Source organism: Alosa alosa, chromosome 12 (assembly GCF_017589495.1).
Source record: "Alosa alosa isolate M-15738 ecotype Scorff River chromosome 12, AALO_Geno_1.1, whole genome shotgun sequence".
NCBI classification, from domain to species: domain Eukaryota; kingdom Metazoa; phylum Chordata; class Actinopteri; order Clupeiformes; family Clupeidae; genus Alosa; species Alosa alosa.
Genome location: NC_063200.1, coordinates 22,570,020 through 22,588,912, shown reverse-complemented (window position 1 = coordinate 22,588,912; position 18,893 = coordinate 22,570,020). Strand labels below are relative to the sequence as shown.

General features: G+C 44.5%; 1 protein-coding gene across 1 annotated transcript in view; it reads left to right on the top strand.

Annotated features, from left to right (window-relative positions):
* Positions 1–18,893, top strand: part of man2a1 (mannosidase, alpha, class 2A, member 1) — a 50,473-nt gene that overhangs the window by 29,858 nt on the left and 1,722 nt on the right. The window contains exons 10-21 of the mRNA XM_048258885.1: positions 473–658; positions 1,096–1,210; positions 3,365–3,432; positions 4,628–4,793; positions 5,010–5,243; positions 6,009–6,131; positions 8,028–8,142; positions 10,885–11,018; positions 13,394–13,535; positions 14,743–14,876; positions 15,228–15,425; positions 17,523–17,636. Coding sequence (XP_048114842.1) covers positions 473–658; positions 1,096–1,210; positions 3,365–3,432; positions 4,628–4,793; positions 5,010–5,243; positions 6,009–6,131; positions 8,028–8,142; positions 10,885–11,018; positions 13,394–13,535; positions 14,743–14,876; positions 15,228–15,425; positions 17,523–17,636 — 1,729 coding nt within the window. The remainder of the gene's footprint in view (positions 1–472; positions 659–1,095; positions 1,211–3,364; positions 3,433–4,627; positions 4,794–5,009; positions 5,244–6,008; positions 6,132–8,027; positions 8,143–10,884; positions 11,019–13,393; positions 13,536–14,742; positions 14,877–15,227; positions 15,426–17,522; positions 17,637–18,893) is intronic.

The window sequence follows — 18,893 nt, the reverse complement described above, 5'->3', positions numbered from 1 at the left end:
TGTGTGTGTGGGTGTGTGTGTGTGTGTGTGTGTGTGTGTGTGTGTGTGTCCGTGTCCTCTACGTGTGGACATTTAAGCACACGGTGTGTGTGTGTGTGTGTGTCCGTGTCCTCTACATGTGGACATTTAAGCACACGATTTGTCCTTTGGGAGTCGTTTTGCTCTGTGTTTGGTTTTCAGTTGTAGTTGGTGTTTGATGTTTTCATAGTAATACTCTGAATATCCCAACAGTTTTATGTGCCTGAGATATGAATATTGTCACTAACTCTAATGCTATCTGTTTGTTTTCTTTATGTGTCCTCTCTCCTTCACCCACTCTCTCTGTTCCATCTCTTTCAATGTCTGCCTCTGTCTCTACTCATCTGGCTTTCACTATTTCTTTCTCCCTCTTTTTACTTTTTCTCTGGTCCCCCCTCTCTCTCTCTCTCTCTCTCTCTCTCTGCCTCTCCCTTCTTTCCCTCTCTCTCTGCAGGGCTGCTGAGATACTCTACTCCTTGGCTCTGGCCAACATGAGGAAGGTTGGCAAGTCCAACGACTTCCCCGCCGTGGAGAGCTATAAGCTTCTGACAGGCGCCAGGCGCAACCTCGCCCTCTTCCAGCACCACGACGCCATCACAGGCACAGCTAAGGACTGGGTGGTGGTAGACTACGGCACCAGGTGGGCATGAGCGTGCCCCTCTTACTATAAACCTCAATGTCAAAATACTGTACACAAACAAGAGCAGAAGACTTGAATTTGGCAAAGCTTATGAAAGTCTTCTGTAGTGATTTATTCATGATGACTTTCTGTTTTGACTTTAAACCACCCTTTGTGGGTTTTGACACTAAACTGAAAATATGGTTGCAAAATACTAAAGTGACTCTGATCAATTGCTGCTTCAGCGAGCCTCCGGTGGGAATGACTCACAAAATATGTGTGATCATTCTTAAATCATCTTGATTTTTTCCTGAAGTGTCATCTCAAGACTAGCATTCCCGCCTGTGACTATTTATCTCACCCTATTGCCTATCCACAGTTTCCACTCCTTCGGCAGTAGTTAAGAGGCTGGTTCGAGGCGTTCAAACTGACTGAAGATTTATCTCTGTCGCTCGCAGGCTGTTCCACTCCATCCTGAACCTGAAACGGGTCATTGTAAGCTCAGCCCACTGGCTCTCTCTGAAGGACAAGCAGATGTTTAATCACGACCCGTCCAATCTCTTTCTGCAAATGGTGAGTGCGCTTGTTTTCTGCTCTTCACATCCATCACAGCAAACATCATTAATGGAATTGAAACTTTTTTACCCGTTTTTGCTTCTTTTTAACCTTTTAAACACTGTTCGTTGCTAGCCCCCTTAATTTACTGTTCGCGGTCAAATTTGACCGTACAGTTTTAAAGGGACACCAGGCAACGTTTTCGTGTTAATTACCGGTACTCATCTTCGTAAGTCGGTATATGGCTATAATGACTGGGTGAATGAAGACTCTCTCGCCCGCCCCTACTGCCTGTAGGAAGAATATCCCGCTTGCAAGTTCAGTGTATCCTACCCGCTGACCGAAGCAGGATCAGTTTATATCCTGCATCCACAGCACAGAGGCAGGCTAACCAAACGCTAGCGATTGTTGCAAACATGTGTATAATGGCAGAGCCGGCGAAGAAGCAGCGAAAAAACCCTTGACAGAAGATGCAAAGAAAAGGAAAAGAGCTTCAGACCGAGAGAGGGGGAGTTTCGTAGAGAAAAAGCATCAGGCTTGCCTGGTGTCCCTTCAACTGCTCTTATTTTAACATAAATTAAAAATGTACACTATAACAATAGTAATAATAATATTTTTTATGTATATATTTTTAAGATTTGTTGCCTCAATGGATGTTGGTATGGTAGTCAGGGCACATACTCAACCATAGTGCTGGCACTTTGTAAAACTTCATGAAGCACACTCATGCACTTCACACACACAGGTGCCCCTCGTACATCCTTCCATCCACTGTTCATCACAGACACAGGGTGCCTCACTAATGCATCGCCTTTCCATGGGGGCCCTCAGGCAGGGGTCAACCTGACCTAAGGGTCCCTCATACAGCTCTTACTTTAAGCACACTTCCTTTAGCATCACAGCAAGCCCTTTCACTTCTGGCATTATGTAGCAAAAGGAGAAAGCAGTCACCCCACCTGGCCTCAAACCCCAGGACAAAACCTGCACACTGATTGCATTTATCATGTACGCAAAGTACGGAACATTGTAGGCTAAAGAAGGGAGGCAGGCAGTATTAAAAGTAAAAAGAAAGTAGAATGAAAAAGTAAAGTATTACATATATAACTCTGTTTCTAACAAATGCTGACAATACATTTGCATGTCAGTTTACTTACAAGTATAGGCAATATATTTGCTCACATGGGTTCCTATAATTTACACAAGATTGATTTGTTTGGCAGGTGTGGTTCACATTGGTGGAGAAGTACATTAGTTCAAGAAAACACTGGGCTCCCATAATTTACTCTTAGCTTTCTTGTGGAAAGTATGATTCATGTGTAGAATGGGCACTCAAGCACTGGAAAGTTGTAGGAGTGCGTGTATGGAGATGTCTTTCATCTCCTTGATAGAAATTATACTCTTTTGCATTCATTTCCTATGGCGTTCATTTTTGACCGTAAACAAAAAAAGTGTGACCAAGTTGAATAAATCACTCAAAATTCAAAGTAATTAGTCACAATGAATTTAATGTGTTCAAATGCCTTTTGTGAAGGATATGATAAGGCAATCTGATGAAAAAGGCCATATTTATGGTACAGGGAATGTGTAAATCGGTCATTTTTGACCAGAACAGTTATAGAAGGTTAAATCCTTTTTTTTTTTTTTTTTTTTTTTTTTTCAGATTTTATTTATTTTTTTCAACCGAGAGATATACAAGTTCAGCTGGGCCTGGTTGATAGGAGTTTTGGAAATGCTGAGTGTGATTATCTGCACTAGGAGAGACAGTGATCACTGTTTGATACCCAGCTCTCTGTAGGGATTGTGCCTGTTTATTCAGTTTCATTGGGCTTGTTATGAATCCTGATTGCTATTTCGGTTGCAGCGTATCACAGGCATGTTAACGCCATCTCCATAATCCATCTGCCAGTAATTATAATGTATCATATAATGTATTCTCAATGTATTCCCAAACCTCTGAATGTTGCACAATAACATTACAGTGCACAATCTTGCGCTAATAAGCATTCATATTTGTGGTCTGTGGGTTCGTCTCATTGCTTATTTATTAGTTAAAAGAGCTTTGAAAACACTTTCATGGAGTCTCATTAAGAAGGTGTTCATTTGGGAGGGTGCGTTTTTTGTACGGAGACTCGTAGGTTTTTCTCCTAAATGTTTGATGTCCCTTTTCACCAGGATGACGTCCAGCCAGCTCAAGATGCTCTGCCCCGCAAGACGGTTTTAAAAATAGGCCCAAACCCACGGTAGGTGCCCTCATTCATCCAATCTACCTTCCCTTTCGGTTCAGGTTTGTTTTCTCAATTCTTGTCAGGTTTCTCTTTAAAAATTAGTTGGTTCTTACTTTTGAGGTGAGCTCCAGTCTCCTGAATCTAGAATGTTCCTTGTTGTATAGCATGATTGGTGTCGTATATTATTATTTAGGTTTCACAGCCCTTGAGCACAATATGAAGTACTCTTCAGCTTGTGCCATGAAGTGCTGTCAACTTCTCACCCCAACATAATGCGTGCCATGTTCTCTCCAAAATCACTTCTGTTACAGGAAGTGATTACGCAGAGGGGCTGTCGTGCTTCGATTGCTAAATGTAGGATTAAGATGATGGGATGTAGCCTTTGCGGTCCACTTGAATTTGAGGGGTATTTGAAAATGTTGTGACGTTGTGAGCCAGTGGCTGTCACAACACGGTAACCAAGATGATCATGTTTCCACTGACTTTACGCACCAGCGACTGTCATTGCTGTTAGGCACGCCATCCATCCCACAATCCATCTGTCTCTGTCACAGTGGCATGTGCTGTGGGAGGGAGTGTGTTGAATGTGGGTGTGTGTTAGTGGAGAGGTGATAGTGTGTGTGTGTGTGTGTTCGCGTGCTCGCCCATGCATGAGTGCTTCAAACGTATGGTGCACTTTAGTACTGCTTTAGTCACAGCTCCATGGCAGAGGAGCTGAGATGCACTTGGTTCTGGCTCAGCCCAGCACGATCATTTATTTGTTTGTCTGTTTCTCTGCCTTTTCATATCAAACAGTGGCAGGCTGTGTGGTCATGGTTTTTACTTACATCAACACAAATGCAGTTCAGTTGATATCCCGATTACATTTCCACAGTCAAATTAGGGCTCTTTATCCAGCATGTTTCCTGCTTTTGTGTTTTGAGTCAGATCCTGGTTGTGTACTTTGCATGAAGATGCCAAGTGGACATGTGCACTGTCAGCTGCCATGCACATTTGATAAACAATGGATGTTATTGAGTAGAGAACCGAGACAAATAGAGAACCGAATTGTAATCAACACTGCGGCAATCAAAATTTGACACTGGTGTGTGGGGGTTGTATTTAACACAATGGAATCGAATGTAATTGAACATCGAAAGCGTAATGTGCCTCACACGTGTTGGCGCCTATGTGCAGAGGTCTTAAGGTGTGTTTGTGCTGTCTCCACCAGGTCCCTGGTCATCTACAATTCAGGGGACCAGGCGCGGTCGTCCATGGTGACCGTTTACACGAATACCCCCCACGTGCGAGTTCTCAATGCTTACGGTCAGGTGGTTAGGACACAGGTCAGCGCCGTGTGGGAGGACACCACCAGAGTGTCCAAAGATGCCTACCAGGTAGGAACTCTCTCTCACACACACACACACCCTCTCTCCCTCTTTCTCTATTGCTCACACATACACAGACTTGTAGATGAACCTGAATCAAAATTTTCTTGGTTTGTTTTTGATCAAACCGTCACATCTGGTCATGCAATGAATGATTGTGTGTCTGTGTGTGTGTGTGCGGCTGTCTGTCTGTCTGTCTGTCTGTCTGTCTGCGTGTGTGTGCAGTTGTCTTTTGTAGCTCAAGTTCCCACTCTGGGTCTGGGCGTCTACCAGCTCTGTGAAAGGGCGGAGGTACAGACTGAACCCGCCCGGTACCTCGTCCTGCAGCAAGGCAACGACCTATCAATCAAGGGCGGCGAGTCCTTCCAAGTGGCCACGTCCCAGGGCCAGACGGAGCCCATCATCCTGGAGAACAACCACCTGCAGCTGACCATCTCCCCCATCACCGGCCTGCTTGAGGTGACATAACCTGACCACAACGACAATCTTCATATACCTCCAAAACACTTCTGACTTCTGTCACTTCACGTACACACTCAGCCCTCCACACGTTCCACACACTCCATCTCTCATTGCCTCCTGTCACACATGGAGTGTTTTCCTTCAGTTAGAGAACTGTCTCGCGCTTCGCATGCATGCAGGCATACACCCACACTAAAACACTCGCACTGGTTCACTTTCTCACTCTCCTTCACACAAATAACCCAGTTGTCAAATGCACATCATAATCAACTTAATGTATTCTTGTTGATGGACTCTTTGACACATAGACACACAGATAGACAGATAGACAGACAGACAGACAGACACATAGACAGACAGACACACAGACAGACTCTCCCCTAATCTCTCATTGCGATTAATCAGGATTAATTAAGTCTGCCTCTCTAGTTGACTCCCTCTCTCCCTCTCATTCCCCAATGCACATACACACAACAACATAGTGAGAGAGAGTGCATGGTCCTCAAACCAGAAAGGGAGAGGGAGCATGAGCAAGGAGAAATGTAGTGAGAGAAAGAGAGCGAGAGAAAGCGAGAGCGTATGCCTGAGGGCTTTCTAAGCACCGCCGCTCCGCAGAGCAACACTCGCTTTCATGTCGCCTCATCAGCTAAAGTCTGTGGTGTTGTTTTCTCACCCCACAACCACCACCACCACCAACCACCTCCACCACCCTCAATAATAAAACACCACCTCCTCCTACCCTCCACCCTCCTCCCCCAACAGAAACTGAAGCTGAAGGAGGACGGCGTGGAGCGACAGATGAAAGTGGAGTTTGTCTGGTATGGCACCACCAGCAGGAAAGATAAGAGTGGCGCCTACCTCTTCCTGCCCGACGGGGACGCCAAGGTAGATACCAGCACTCACCCACCAGCAGTGGACCATGACTGGACATCAGTTTATCAGTTTTATCATCATATGTTCATTTTGCTGATCATATGCTCATTATTATATCATTGTGGGCCAGTTTCTCATACATGGATTAAGCCTTGTCCAGGACTAAAAAAGAACATCATCAGAGATTTCCATTTAGAAACTTTTAGTCTTGGACTAGGTCTTAATCTAAGTCTTAATGTGTGAGAGCCCAGCCTACATGTATGCTATTAATGTATGCTGCCTGTCAAACCTTCAATGATTCATTATTTTAAGTATTTAGAAATACTAATGTGATGTAGATATTAGGTCAAGCTTATCAGTCAAAATAAAGAGGGTGCACCCCACACAATGAGATCAAACAGCTAGAATATATCTGAGAATCAAAGGGCTAGAATATATCTGTCTGTAATGCAATGAGTTAGTGTACAGTGCAAACGTCGCCTCATTGCTGTTGTAGTCTCATATTATGACCTGATCCTCTCTGATTGTTGATGTTTCAGTCAGTCTGGTGCACAGTTGTTTGGTCATGGATGAACAGCATCCTGTAACTCAATCTGCCGTGTGCAGTGGTGCAGTCATCTTAGCCCCCCACACACACACACACACACCTGAAAGTGCTGTTTGTAGTGCAGTCTCACATATGCGAGGGGGAGATTAAATGGATGCTATTTTTACTTCTAGAACAATTTTCCACACATTCTTCTCCACACATTCAGTCATGTATTGTTACTGCAGCCAGTGTGTTTACTGGGAAGGCTGGAGAAACTGGCAGTAGAGCATCACACTTTTTCCTATAGACCCTTTCAACAATAAAAACAAAAACAATGCTTGAACGTTCTATTTGGGCCCCAATCTACTTCCTCTGCATTAAGATAACATATGGAATGTTAAAAAGGAAGTCTTGTGGGGCCAACTATGATGCTGATAATGGAACTCTCTTGAAAGGGTCCATATCTTGTACATTAGAATTAACAGCTTCAGTTTAATGTAGTATTATCTTAACTTACCGTTCATTTTTATATCATCTTTTGAACGCTCAGTTTAATAATCATCTTGATGTACAGTTCATCACAAATCCTCTTTAATGTTCAGTTTAATGTCAAATATCATCTTCTTCAACTACAGGTCATCTCATATCATCTTTCATGTACAGTTTGATGTTATCATCTTTTTTTAAATTACTTTTAATCTCATATAATTTTTAACATTTTTAGTTTAAAGGTTAAATATTATTCTGTTTTTTTTTTTTGAAAGTATATTTTTTGGGGCTTTTTATGTCTTTAATGATAGGACAGTGGAGAGTGAAAGGAAGTGAATGGGAGAGAGAGCAGGGGTGGGATCCGGAAAGGACCACAGGGCGGGAATCGAACCCGGGTCGCCGGCGTACGGTGCAGGTGCCCCAGTCAATGTTAAATGTCATCATCGGTGTGTCCCCATGTGTTTCTTGATAATGGGTTGTGACTGATGACTGTAGTGTGGAAGAGCTGGATAGGTTAAAGCAGGTGCTCCTGACCAACCGGGTGTTTTTTATGTAGATCAGTGCCCTGAAAGGGCAGGAGTATTGTTTCCATCGTCTAGACTGTGTCTTCCACTCTAGTCTGTCTTTTAGTTTGTGAAGGTTGTTGAAGAGTTGTTGTTCAGACACACGACCTCCTTACTCAAACACACACACTCTCTCTGTCTTTTACTCACACACTCAAACACACAGAGTTGTATAGACAGTATACACACATACATACCCTTGCGATGCACAAAAGGGAATGCAGTGAATAGGTCTAGGCGGCTTGTGTAATTCTCCCAGGTTGTCTGTGAAGTCTCTGTGAGCATGAATTTTATGAGGCTGATTTGATTCCCATCCCCTCCCCACAGCCCTACACTTCATCCAAGCCGCCAGTGATCAGAGTCAACAGGGGCTCCGTGTTCTCCGAAGTCACCACTTCCCTAACTCACATCACACACACGGTGCGCCTCTACCACATCAACGGTAAGGAGCGAGATTTTGTGTGTGTGTGTGTGTGTGTGTGTGTGTGTGTGTGTGTGTGTGTGTGTGTGTGTATATTTATGTGTCTGTGCATATGTGTGTACAAGTGTGCGTGTGCGTGTGCGCGTCTGTGTGTGTGCACGCGTGCAGTGTGCATGTGTATATTTGTGTGTGTGTGTGTGTGTGTGCGGTGTGCATGTGTATATTTATGTGTGTGTGTGTGTGAGTTAGGGAACATTTATTTGTATTTAATCAGCCTATTCATCCTCAGGCTCAGCTGTTCTGCTCGACCGGCTTTGCAGCTGTACTGTATAGACCCTCTCTAAGCCCTATAGCCAATGAATAAGAACTCCATAAGCTTAACCTTGAAATGAGCTTCTCCGGGGCTATATAGAAACGCATGAAAGTCTCTCGTGAAGAAATATACTCTGAAAATATACTCTGGTGTTTTAGTAAAACAAAAATATTTTAAGTAGAAAATTAACAAAAAGTACTTTTTTTAACTTGCCTTTACAGAAATTGGTTTTACCATGCTCATATTTTAATATGTTAAACCTAATCACGATCAGCCATGCTGGCTCTGTTTATCAGTGTGGACTCAGTGGCTTTAGTGTGCCTGATGGTTGAGTAGACAGTCAGGAAACTGGCTCCAGCTAAAGCAGGGCAGGATGGGAGACTGGGGACGGGGGGGCAAAGGGGTGAGGGGCTGCCACTTTACTTCCTTTGCTTTCTTAACAACCCCCCGGGAGGGATGGAACCATGTTTGTTCCAGCAGCAGCCACAGTAGTGTAGTGCACTCAGACCAACACACACACACACACACACACACACACACACACACACACACATATAAGCGTACACATACAAGGGACACATACACCTACTGTATGTATACATGAAAAACATGGACAGACATTCATGTTCAAATTGAAAACACACAAATGGACACGCATACACACACACACACACACACACACAAATGACTGAAAACAGACGTGTGGATACATGAACACACACAAAACTGGAAAACCACATATTGATCCAAATACACACACGCCCGCACACACATCCATCCAAGCAGTAGCAGCCGTCCAAAGCAGTCATCCCAAACAGCAGACTGCTCCAGCACCCTCTGGGACCCATGCCCTGGCCATGTTTACTGAGAGGGAGAGAGAGAGAGAGAGAGAGAGAGAGATGCCATTTAAGAGCATCACTGCAGTTGGGTTGGGGAGCGAGACAGACAGACAGACAAAGGGACAGAGGTGGAAAGAAAGATGGAGGGAGAGAAAAAGAGAGGGAGACCTTCGTGGATACACTGACACACAGATAGACAGAGGTGTATGACATGACAAAGACAGACTGATGGAGAGTTAGAGACAGACAGACAGACAGATAATTAGAGATAGAGAGGCAGACGGACAAATGGATAGCAAGTTAGAGACAGACAGACAGATGGACAAATAGACAGAGAATTAAAGACAGATAGACAGACAGGTACTGTAGTTCAGAAAACCTAGAGAGTCCTAGAGAAGGGGAATAGGAAGGGAAAAGATTAAGATGCGGTGGAAGCCGACAGAAAGCAATAGAGGCGAAAACAGCAGTGAGCCAGGCCATTTTAGGAGCCATTGTCCACCTTACATCCACCTGGCCCCTTCCTCTCCAACACAACACTTTGTTTCGTTAGTTTCTTCCTCTCTTTTTCCCCCTCCCCTCCGCTGTAACGAGGGATGGGAAGCGGAGAGTGATTTGGTCTTTGTTTCCTTGGCTGGTTCTCCGGTCGGTCCACTCCCCTGCCGCACCGATGCCGGTGAGAACGAGCGTACGGAGGGAGCCTTAATTTAGCTCTCCCCTTGAACTCCTCAGCCTCTTTTCCTCTAACAAGCGCAAACGTCTAACCTTGGATTTGTTTTCATTTTCCGCTTGAAAGGCGCTGGGGCTTTGAAATACGGCGGGCTTGTACATTCAAGCCATTCTCTATATTCTTTTTTTTTTTTCTTTTTTTGAAGAGTTGTTGTGTAAAAAAATTGAAGTAGGCCAAATTTGACTTGCTCCCTCAAGACTAATTAAACTAGGTATGTGGTTGCCAAACAAATTAGAGAGGTTTCTTCCATAAAAAGGGTCTTCTTTTTTAAATTCACTTTAGGAGAATGAATTGACTGTGGGTTACCATTGCTGGTGCCGACAGTGTGTTTTTCCCCTGCATACACACAGACACACACACACATCACTGTCAGGCAGTTGATCACTGGACATAAGGATTGGGATACATCAAGGCTATTAGTATTTTCAGTACATTACATGAAAGAATGCAAATGAAAGCATATTTAAATGAATACGTTTTGTTTTGTTTCCACATGAAAAGAGTATGTGGTGTCCTGGATACTTCTGAAGATCTATTTTCTAAATAGCCCCAAATTCTGCTGATTGTGCCACACCACTCTTGAACTGTCTCAGTATATCTCCGTCTAGTGCTTGAACGTATTTCCTTATATTAAAAGCCTGAATGCGCTCCAATTTACCTGGTATCCATTTACCCAAAGTGTTGACCTGTAAACTGCTCCTGTGTTCCCAGGGTAGATTTGATTGTGGCTGACCCTGATCGTGGAGTCAGACACATTGTTGCTCTGCCGGTGGTGGCCAACGTGGAGGATAAAACTGGTGCTGTGGCTTGTGCCAACTTTTTAATCTCTTTTCTCTTTTGCTCGCTCTCTCTCTCTCTCTCTCTTTTTTTCATCCCCCTCTCAGGTTTGGAGGGCCAGTCGGCAGAGATCTGTAACTCGGTGGATATAAGGGGGGAGTTCAACCGTGAAATTGCAATGAGGATAAAATCAGACCTGAACAGCAAGGATCGATTCTTTACAGATCTCAATGGGTTCCAGGTAGCTATTAATATGTGCCTATGCACATCGCTATCTCTCTAACTGTTGTACTCAATGTATCAATCTCTCTCTCACTCACACACACACACACACACACACACACACACACACACACACACACACACACACACACACACACACATTATTTTGTCCGTGTTATATTTTAATTCCCCCACTCTCTGATTTGATACAGGAGTGAATTAATTTTCTCAACAGATAAACAAGGATCAAAAGCTGGCATCACTTGCGGCTTCTCTCTCTCTTGTCTTTCACTCTCTCTCTTTCTCTTTCTCTCTCTCTCTCTCTCTCTCTCTACTCTGTGATTTTAGAGATGGTACTGTATGATACAACCAACAACACCTCTTCACTTAAGACTCCCCCTGGTTTCCCCCTGGGTTTCGCGAGTCAGGTAGCATTGAAGATTACCCTCACAAGTCAATTGACCCGTGAGCATGCATACATTACAATGACAACAATGCTAAAGTAGCGCTGACAAGGGGATTGAGTGTTCCTACCAGACAGTGAGGGCGATCGCTGAGGAAGTGAAGTATTTCTCAAAGCCTCACATTCTAAAATTTGATTGAGCTGGAAGTGAGCACAAATCCACAAATAAGATTAAACACTGAAGCCACGAACGTATCAAACAACCAGGTTTGGTTCATGAAAAGCTTGGAAAAAAGTAAAGTGTATTGAACTTGTTCAATACATCAGAGGAGCGTTATTACTTGCATGACATCTCAGACGTGTGCATACACACAATGATGTAGTAGCTCTAATTAACTTGCATGTGAAAGTGTTGGTAGGCTTGTAAGTGTGAACCCAGGATTAATCCCACAATGCTCAAAAACCCACTACTTCAGACAAAATCGTACCTTTTCCAAATTCCACTCTGAATGTGGCCAGGCATAAATTATCCCATTTCAGGGGGGAGAAAACCCTCACTTCATCAAATCCTTAATTTCGGCTGTGACTCACAGCCTTGTCAGTGGAGAATTACGGGGTGATTTGCAACAATCAACATTTAATTACGTTGTCTCCCGAACCCTTATGTTCAAGTAAAGATTTGGAGACGCCCACTCTTCCTCTTCCTGGGTGGCTGATCGTGCTGGAGCTCCAAGATTGCAAGGATCTTTCTTTTGATCTCTGGAAGCTTCTGTGCCACCTCGTACAAACATGCAGTAGAACATAATATCTCTAAAGTGCTTCCATTTTCTCCCTCTCTGCTCAACTTGTAGTTTTTTTTCCTCTCCTTTGAGAATTTTCTTCTTATCTATTTCCTTCTATTTTCTCTCTATCTGTTTGCCAACACGTATTTTGAAATCCCTCTTGGGATTCCTCTTTGTATTTCCCTCCTCCTCCCTCATAAATCAGTGCTTACACATACACTTTTCTGGGCTCTCCCTCTCTTTCTTTCTCTCTCTCTCTCTTTCTCTCTCTCTCTCTCTCTCTTATGCTCTCTTATCTGTCTCCACACCTATAATGTCTGCTTCTCATTAAATTGTGTGGTTGTGTTGCAAGTGTGTGTGTTGCGCGTGTGTGTGTGTTGCGCGTGTGTGTGTGTTGCGCGTGTGTGTGTGTGTGTGTGTGTGTGTGTGTGTGTTGTGTGTTCGTGCGTGCGTGCGTGCGTGCGTGTGTGTGTGTTGTTTGTGTGCGTGTGCGCGCGCATGTGTGTGTATTTATCTGTGGCTCTCTCTCACTCTTACTTCTTAGTTTTCTTCTTTCAATTTGTATTGTTTGATACCCCCTGTGTGAGTGTGTGTGTGTGTGTGTGTGTTTGCATATGTGTTTTGAGAGTATTGGACTCAGAACATATGATTTTTATATTCATGAGTGGTTTATGTCCTGATGTTTCCGTTATGTGTTCTTCCACATATTGAGATGATGAGATGTTCTTATTTCATTCTGTTCCTGTACTGTCCCTGTGTATATCTGTGTGTGGCTGTGTTTAGAGATAAGAGGGAATATTATGACTTTGCAGTGTTTCACTGTTCTGCATGGCTGGGTCAGTAGCTATCTGCTCCGGATTTCCAGGTTGCCACTAATCAGAGTCTGATTCAGTGTAGTCCACATAAGATGGGATGACCAACGCCATCTCCCGTCAGCCTGGAAGGATAGGAACCCTAACTATTTCCTTGTCTAGTTAGAGCAGCTGGTGTTCCTGATTTTTTTCCTACCATTGGTCTGACTGGGTCTTCATTCATCTGTGGTATCAAAATTAAATTTCATATTTAAATATCAATTTCAGTGCTCCTGTTTCAGTTTGTGGGTGTGTGTGTGTAGGTGTGGGTATGTGTGGGTGTGTGTTTGTGTTTGCATGTGTGTTTGCACTTACATATGTACCTATGAAATGTGTGTTTGTGACCGTGTGTTGACAGATCCAGCCCAGGCGGACGATGTCCAAGCTGCCTCTGCAGGCAAACTTCTACCCCATGACCAGCATGGCCTACCTGCAGGACCCCAGCCTCCGGCTCAGCCTGCTCACCGCCCAGTCCCTGGGGGTCAGCAGCCTGCATAGCGGTGAGTGGCCCCCCACTAAACACATCCCATCATTCCTCCCCTCCCCTATAGCACCCTGTTCCTCACATTCACACATGTACACGCATACAAACACACATTCACGTACTCACTCACTCCCTCGCATACATATGCACACGCGCACGCACGCACACACACACACATTCACTCACTCACTCACTCACTCACTCACTCACTCACTCACACATTCACTCACTTCGCTTCATACACACACACACACACACACACACACACACACACACACACACACACACACAATCAATACATACTGTATTTCACAAATGTGGGCAGCAGCACATCACTGAGCGATCCTGTGACCTACTCCAGGAGATTTGCTAACACTATGCAACTGCAGCCTTATTTATGCTTCTGCGCCGATTCCACGCATTGACTACCCCTTTGCCTCGACGCCAGCGTGACCCTTTCGAAGTTCTGCGTCTCCTGTGTCTGCATCGCTCACCACCAGAATGGTAGTAAGAATGGTGAACTCCATTAGCTGCCGTGCTGAAATATTAATCTTATTTGTTTGGCCTTTTCTTGCTTAGATTTTGTGAAAGTTATTGAGAAATAGACACAGTGCATTTCAATGATCTAGTTATTGTAACCAGAAAATAGAGGTGTCTACCAGACAGTTATTTTATGTTAGCAAGCAAACTTTCCCACAAATGCCCACAAAGTACTGCCTGCTGGCAAAGATTTCAAAATGTTACAAATACAAATAGAGACTTTACAAACCGATAACCCTGTCATAGTAACCAAAGTATGTCAAGTTAATTTGCAAAGGTTATGTCAGTGAACTGGCACTCCCCACAGTAGGCTGCTTGAACCAGTCGGCTATTAACACACAGGGCGAGTTGACCAATCACAGTCTGCGTCGCCTCAACGCGAGGTTAGAATTTTTTGGAGATGCGGGTTGAGCAACAGCGGAGGTCTTGGAGGGGGGTATGCGGCTACGCAGAGGGGACTACGGGGGTATGCCGTTGATTTGCATGTACAGCTGCTAAAGCAACTGTGAGAGGTGAAACAGATGGGACGAAAACCACCACTCAATTTGTGTGCCCTTTGTAATGTTGTAATGGAAATAGCTTCCATAATGCTCTCTGTACCATACTGATGGTCAGATTACTAGGTCAGCAGAAAATGGCTTTATTGCGTCTGCTTCCGTGTGCCTCCACTTTCCTCCGTTCAGGCCATCTGGAGGTGATTCTGGACCGGCGGCTCAACCAGGACGACAACCGAGGCCTTGGTCAGGGTGTCCTGGACAACAAGGTCACCGCCAACGCCTTCCGCCTGCTGCTGGAAAAGAGGAGCTTCGCCGAAGAGGTAGGATTCTGCTGTTCTGTGTTCTTGTTTTGTTCTTTCTCAAAAAAGCACTCAAAGGCTCTGAAAGAGTAAGCAATCTGGGAGAGCATCTGTCTGTCTGCGTGGGGGGTTGTAGGTGGAAAGAACAGACATCAAGCCGGTCTCCTTAATGGCTTGTTCTTTTCAAACCGATGTATATGCTCCTAGTGTGTGTGTGTGTGTGTGTGTGTGTGTGTGTGTTGTGTCTTTGTCTGTGTGTGTACATCTCTGACTCTGTGTGTGTGTGTGTTTGTCTGTGTGTGTACATCTCTGACTCTGTGTGTGTGTGTTTGTCTGTGTGTGTACATCTCTGACTCTGTGTGTGTTTAATAGCCACAGGGAGAGGGCAACACTCCCAATAGCTTCCCTTCTCTGGTGGGGCACATGTCGTACATGCACCTCAACCACCCGCTCATCCCAATGGCCACGGGCCTGGACACGGCTGAGGTCCCCCTGACCCCCTACGCACCTCTGGAGTCCTCGCTGCCCTGCGACGTCCACCTGGTCAACCTTCGCACCATCCAGTCCAAGGTAGAGTGCCAGTCTTCATCATGCTACATTTAACAAACATCATCTTGCAATCAGACTCAGATGAACCATTAATGCACTGAAATTATTGAAATGAAATATAAAATGATATAATAAATGTTAATCTTGTTCAGTAATATACATTTAAGGTGTTCAGTCCTTTTTATGGCATGGCACTTAAACTTAAAATCCCCTCTTAATCTAAATCTGAAGTAATGTGTAAATGTGTAATGTGAAATCTGAACATATTTTTAGAGAGATTTGTAGATGCAGAGTTGAAGGCGGCTAACCCTGTCTGGGACCTGTTTTCAATCAGTGGCTTGTGTCTGAATGGCATCCTTGGTTGCCGTGGTAACTGTCAGCCCCACCTGGCCGCAGGGCAGCGGAGGTGTTGATTGAGCCGAGCGGATCGCTGTCCGTCTCCGTCCTCCCACTCCGCTGCTCCAGGCTGTACTGAAGCATTGCGTAAGCGACCCAAGCCCTCGATAGCTCTCCCGTCCAACGGGGCCGTGAGGTTTCCTCTTTGTCGTACGGGGGGGGGGGGGGACGACAACTCTCCAGATCCAGTTTCATCTTCGCCATTTCAATTCTCTCAGGGCAAAGAAAAGTTCACGAGTTTCACAAAGTGATGCCAGCCACTGACGTCACCCCCCACCCTCCCACCATTCAGTTCAGTTTAGTTGGGGCCATGCGTCTTAGCTGTTGATTGATGGGCCATTTCTGTGTGCCAGCGATGGCTTTCTAATTGCTCCAAGGGGGGGTGGGGAGGGGTTGGGGTGGATCTGTAAACCAATTTGTTCAATTATTAATTAAAACGATCCGGCAGGACATCCAGACTGACTGCAGGAGGAAAAAGGAGCAGGCAAATTCACTCAGAGAACCCCTACACACACACACACACACACACACACAGACACACACACACACACACACACACACACACACACACACACACACACACACACACACACACACACAGACTCTCTTGCTCACACACACACACACACACACACACACAGACTCTCTTGCTCACACACACACACACACCACAACACACCCCTAAATGAAGCCATTTAAAACAATGGCTTCAAGCTCATTTAAGATTCCTTCTTATCTCTTCCAACGAGGTCTTTTCAAAGGCACTTGGCAGCTCTGAGACGTGCTAAAAAAGACTCACACACACACACTTTAAAAAAAAGGGGCGCACTCTATTCTCCCTGGTTACAAAGCAAGGTGAAATTCCTGACTTGCAGACTTGTTTGGGAGCCGGTGAGCAGCAACGAAGAGTTAAGTTAATAATTGGTTAAGTTAATAATTAGAATTTAATAATTTCTAAAAATGCAGAGTGTGTGTAGTGAGGAATCTACACTTCCATAAGTTTTAACGGGATGATGGAGTGACTTTAACATCGAGACTTGGACCTCACACACTGAAATTTTGCCTCCTGTTGAGCTATATGTAATAGCTTTAGCCTGTGAAACTTCTATCTTGGGAACTGCATTGTAAACCCCCAAGAAGCAATTTTGAGTCATATGTCCACATATTCCATTCAGTATGATACCATCTATGAAGTCACTTACTGTAGCGTTTAACTCTCTATTACTGATTTTTTTGATAGCCACATATCTGTTCCTGTTCAATGTATCATCTATCTATAATGACTCTAAACCATCTGAAATAAATTGAAAAATAAGGTCAAGCGACTGCTGAGTAAACATGTCAAGGTTCAGCAGCATAGGTCATCATCAGCCCATTCAAGATCTCCGGTTTGCCGCTACTTTGATGATTTCTTGTTAGTGTGCATCTGCTGTAGGTGGATAGAAACATCACCGCCATGCATCCCACATCCTGGCTGACCTGAAGTAACCTCACGGCAGAGAGGGAGACGAGAACTCAGTAGCAGCTGAGGAGAGACACCCAAGGGGGGGGGCTCTCCATAATTGACCCAGTGTTGTGGCTGACAGGGAGGGAACAGTGGGGTGTTTTATATGAGGGGAAGCTTCACATTTTCAGCATCTCTCACTAACTCTCTCTCTCTCTCTCTCCTCTCTCTCTCTCTCTCTCTCTCTCTGCTTTGCTCTCCATGTGATGTGTGTGCAGGATGAGGGTGGAGGTCCATCCGAGGAGGCTGCTTTAATTCTGCACAGAAAAGGCTTTGACTGCTCCTTCTCCAGCAGAAACACTGGCCTTCTGTGTTCGACCACATGTGGCAAGGTTAGAGAACACACACACACACCAAACCAAAACACACAAACACACACACCAAACCAACACACACACACACCAGGGTTCCCGCGGGGTCTTAAAAAGTCTTTAAAAAGCCTAAAATTCAGAACTTAAAATTTAAAACATCTTGAAAACGGCTATTTTCATTCCGAGGTCTTAAAATTAATTTAGTCAAGTCTAAAAAATATTTTACCATAATTTCCAGAAACGCTGGCCGCAGAAAGTTATTACAAAGTACCAAAAAGTATTGAGTCGTAGCTCTAGAGTCTTTGCTACAATTGTAACAAAACCAGCAGAATGCTGCTCTCAAAACTTTGGTTCAGTGTGTTGTAGTTCTTTCTGGGGGATATTGGTGTTGGTACGTAGCCTACGCAGTGATAAATCTTCAAATCCTGTGATAAATGCAATACCTGCCCGCAAAATACCTCTGCGTCTCCTCAGAATTTGTTAAAGTTCGGCTACATATGGAAAATGGGAAAGTGTAGGCCTACTTCCAACGAGACATGGCTAGATCCAGTGATGCCAGTAACGCGTTACTCTATTTTTGACCACTTTTTTCGGTAACGAGGCTATTGCGCTACTATTTCTAGCAATCAGATTAAAGTTACTTATCCAAGTCACTGTTCGTTAGGCCTACTATTTTTGTGATTTACCTTAGTAAAAGATATATTCTTTGCTTTTTTCTTGTCTCGGGGATTAACGCTCACATTTTCAGCATGATGACTCACGTGTAATACCACGCAGCAACACAAACATAAACAACAATAGAGGGAGGATGTGCATTTTAGCTATACAGTCATTATTTTGAGTTTGTGTCCGCTAAACATGATAACATTAAGGTATGTTGTACACTCTGTGCTGGTGACAAAGTGCTGTCTAGCTAGACATCCCAAGTCTCCCAAAGTTCTGGGAGTCTCCCGATAGCGGCTTCCTGACGCCAGCAAATCAGATAAAATCTCCCGTTATCTAGAACGAACAAGAGCGTGCAAGCCAGACCGGGAATTCAAATAGCGTGTGCATCTGAGTTTAGCGCGCACACGACGGAGAGGGAGAGAGAGAGGGGTGGTGCGTGTGTGCCTGAAGCATCCAAGACAGAGAGCATCCTGGCCTGTTTTGCTAAATCAACCAATCAATTTTCAGTATAGGTGGGCTTTTATCTTTTTTCTCCCGAACTAAATTAATCAGTTCAGTGTATCTAGGAACAGGAGCGTCATGGCAGAGTCAGTGGCCCCCAAAAAGGAACAC